Source organism: Poecilia formosa, unplaced genomic scaffold (genome assembly GCF_000485575.1).
Source record: "Poecilia formosa unplaced genomic scaffold, Poecilia_formosa-5.1.2 Scaffold470, whole genome shotgun sequence".
Lineage (NCBI taxonomy): Eukaryota > Metazoa > Chordata > Actinopteri > Cyprinodontiformes > Poeciliidae > Poecilia > Poecilia formosa.
In genome coordinates, this window is record NW_006800409.1 from 123,004 (window position 1) to 126,219 (window position 3,216).

Consider the following 3,216-nt stretch of genomic DNA (forward strand, 5'->3'; position numbering starts at 1 on the left):
GATATTTTGAGACTATTTTCACTCCATACTGGTCAGTCCTCGCAAAGTTTGGAGCATGATAATAAAAAATTAAATAAATCGATAATTGTGACAGAACAAAGAAGAGGTTTGGAGTTGACTGATACAAATGAGATTCCCCGAGTTAATCCAGTGCGGCCCTAAACCACCATTAGTTTGCTTTGTTTTATAATAATAAAACGTGTTTATTATTATTAACGCTTTGGTGCAAAAAACTGATTGAAAATCGATTTATTTACTGCATGTTTATGTCTGTTAAGGCTCAGATGGAACGGCACAGAAAGCAGCCCTTTAAACCATTCAGACTACAAACACAATGGAGACACAATCAGATGACTTATTACCCCACGATAATTACTCAATAGTCGAAAAACCTTATAAGCTTGTATTAAAGCAGGAAGTACGGCGGCCACCGTAAAAAAGGCTTACAGTATCAATTATGCCGCATGAACTGATCAGATTATTGCGAGGGAACGCAAAAGAAAAAAAGAAATCCCCATGTCTCCTGGGGGAGACATGGGGATCATGTCGGCAGGAATCGGCAGCAAAAAACCTGACTGGAGCATCCCTAGCATAAATATATAGCAATAGGGGACAGTCACTAGCATTGTTATAAAACAATTAAATGTGGTTTACTGACCATCAGATTTCACTCTTCAAAGACTTTATCAACCCTCGGCTTTTCCTCATCCAAATTGCAATTACTTCTAAACTCAGTTAGCTCAACTTACAGGAGCTTTCTGTGGTACATATGTCCACATATGGAACGGAGTGTGAAGAAATAATAGTACTTCTCTACTTCTCTATTACCCTTGCCTGTCTGGTCATGTTTTAATAATATTTGTGATTAATGTAACTGAGTCCTCCAAACCTGAGAAATTTTAATTCAGAGACTGATCTGTAACAGCTTTTAAAGTATTGTTCCATTTCTCATTTCCTCAGTATTTCAGAAAAAACACCATACAGAATCAGCCCTTCACAAACGGATATTTTTGATCATAGTGATACTTCTAATTGCATGTGGCACTAGACAATGTAGTCCCCTTGAAAAATAAGGTCATTTATATTCATACACGGTTGGCTCCCTGGTTTAATTCTATTTTTCTGATCTTTATTAGAAAGGACCCTATGCCTTCAAAAAAATTCATCACTGGATTGAGTTTTGACATTTTTGTATCATGAAAACTCCATTGCATACATTACAATTAAATATTAGTTATACTAGAATGCATTCAAATCCAGCTTATAATACGAACAGGTAAGTTATTTTATGGCAACCCTCCCTCCTGAGCAAGCAATGCATTAATTCACTAATTAGACATTAAAACGAGAAAATAATCAAAAGATGGATTCAGGTGCAGGTTTGAATGGATGTGAAATATCTACTTGCATCTGAACAGCTTAGATCAGCCATTTCTGTATTAGCTGTGCTCATTTAAAATAATGTCAAATATACATAATTGGGTCTAATGATAATCACAGCAAATGAGTTTGCAATCACGGTGCCTAATTCTATGGCCACTAATTACTATTACTTGGCAATACAGTTTATAAAGTCATCATGTACAGTACAGCTCTGAGTTATACATGATGTATATGATAATTGCTCTACACCAGTGTTTCCCAACCCTGGTCCTCAAGGCACACTGACCTGCATGTTTTAGATCTTCCCCTGGTTCAACACACCCCATTCAGATTATTGCAATTCAGCAAAACCCTGTTAATCAGCCATCAATTGAAATCATGTGTGCTGAAGCAGGGGAACATCTAAAACATGCAGGTCAGTGTGCGTTGAGAACCAGGGTTGGGAAACACTGCTCTACACAGCTGATCTTCTTGTCACCATGACCTTCTGCGCCCAAAACACGTGAAGTTGACAAGAGAACATTAGAGCGGTCAGAAAACAGCGACACCTACAGTCTCAGAGACGTCGCCGCGAAGGATAAATGCTCTTCATTTGACGTTGTTGTTCCTTTCTCCTACATAAATAAAAATAGACGTTTCAACAAGGCATGTGTGCTTACCTTCAGTCAAGCCTCGGCCGGACAGGTTGAGCTGGCCGCTTTTCCTGGCTGCCTTTAGCAGCCCGTAGGGAACAGCTGCCTCTGGCTTTGGGGTTCGAAAGCCCGCCAGACTGTCCACATTACCCGCCCTTTTGAAATGGGACATCTTCCTCTGAAATGCAGACAAATGAAATGTGCCTCTCCACTGCGTAATACCCACACCCTAACCGCCTGCCTAAAACAACAACACAAATTTCTCTTCCGCCCCGGATCCTTCACAATAAAGGTCACTCAAACTTACGTGTAGGTCCCGGGTTGGAATGAAACACTACGAAACTGGAGGAGCAAATTAATCCCCTAAACTTCAAAAGTTTTCTCATTTTAGAAAACGAAACGTTTAAGTACTGCATTTAATTAGCAATTGAAGAAAACACTTTCAAATGGTCCAAACAGGCAATTGAGACTGAAATCAACGAGTAGTAGAAACACCGAAAATGGCCCTAAGAGTCAACAGTTTATTTGCAGACAGAAAAACTATTAATCAGACTTCATCAGTTTCAGAATGATGCAAAAATGCTAAAGACGCAAACAAATGGTCTCTATATATGTTCCAGGTGTAACACCTGCAAATCCGGTTTGTTCCTTAAATCCTGTCCTCTGATTTCAAGTTATACGTTTTAAATGGATGTACAATATCCAGAGCAATAAATAAAATAAAAAAACAGGGTATTGACTTTATGAGTAGCTAATTGGCATAACTATAAATTATAAAGGTAGATTATACTTTCACCCATAAAGATCTACACGCCTGAATCAAATGAAAAGTTTTAGCTGAGCTAATTCACTGTAACACCCTGCTTTGTAAACTCCCACTCCTTATGGGTGACAGAGGCCGAATTCTCATCATCCCAGAATGTCTTGACTTTAACACCAACAGGCACGTGCAGAGGGGGGGGTGGTGGCTGGGGATGCTTGAGCACCTGCCCTTTTTTCTCCTTGCCCCCAAGTGCCAATTGTTTTTTTTTTGTTTTTGTTTTTTTTTGCTATTATTATTTCCTAAGCCCTCTTCTGACACATAAAAACATTATTATTTTTTGTTTCTTTTTTATACAACATAATAAGCCCTCAGGTCACCTTGTTACTTTTGACCTTTTGCCCGTGACGCCTGATGCAGTTGCCTCTCGCGCAGTGAGAT

The 3,216-nt window shown here is 39.1% G+C and overlaps 1 protein-coding gene across 3 annotated transcripts in view; it reads right to left on the reverse strand.

The window, feature by feature from the left end:
- Window positions 1-2,282, reverse strand: part of lrrc40 (leucine rich repeat containing 40) — a 17,228-nt gene extending 14,946 nt beyond the window's left edge. For 2 of the 3 annotated variants that reach the window (XM_016664149.1, XM_007578191.2), the window contains exon 1: window positions 2,043-2,281. In XM_016664149.1, coding sequence (XP_016519635.1) covers window positions 2,043-2,187 — 145 coding nt within the window. In that variant the 5' untranslated portion in view covers window positions 2,188-2,281. Of the gene's footprint in view, window positions 1-2,042 lie in introns of all 3 variants that reach the window. The other variant, XM_016664148.1, reaches the window with a different exon arrangement.
- Window positions 2,283-3,216: the final 934 nt, after the last annotated feature.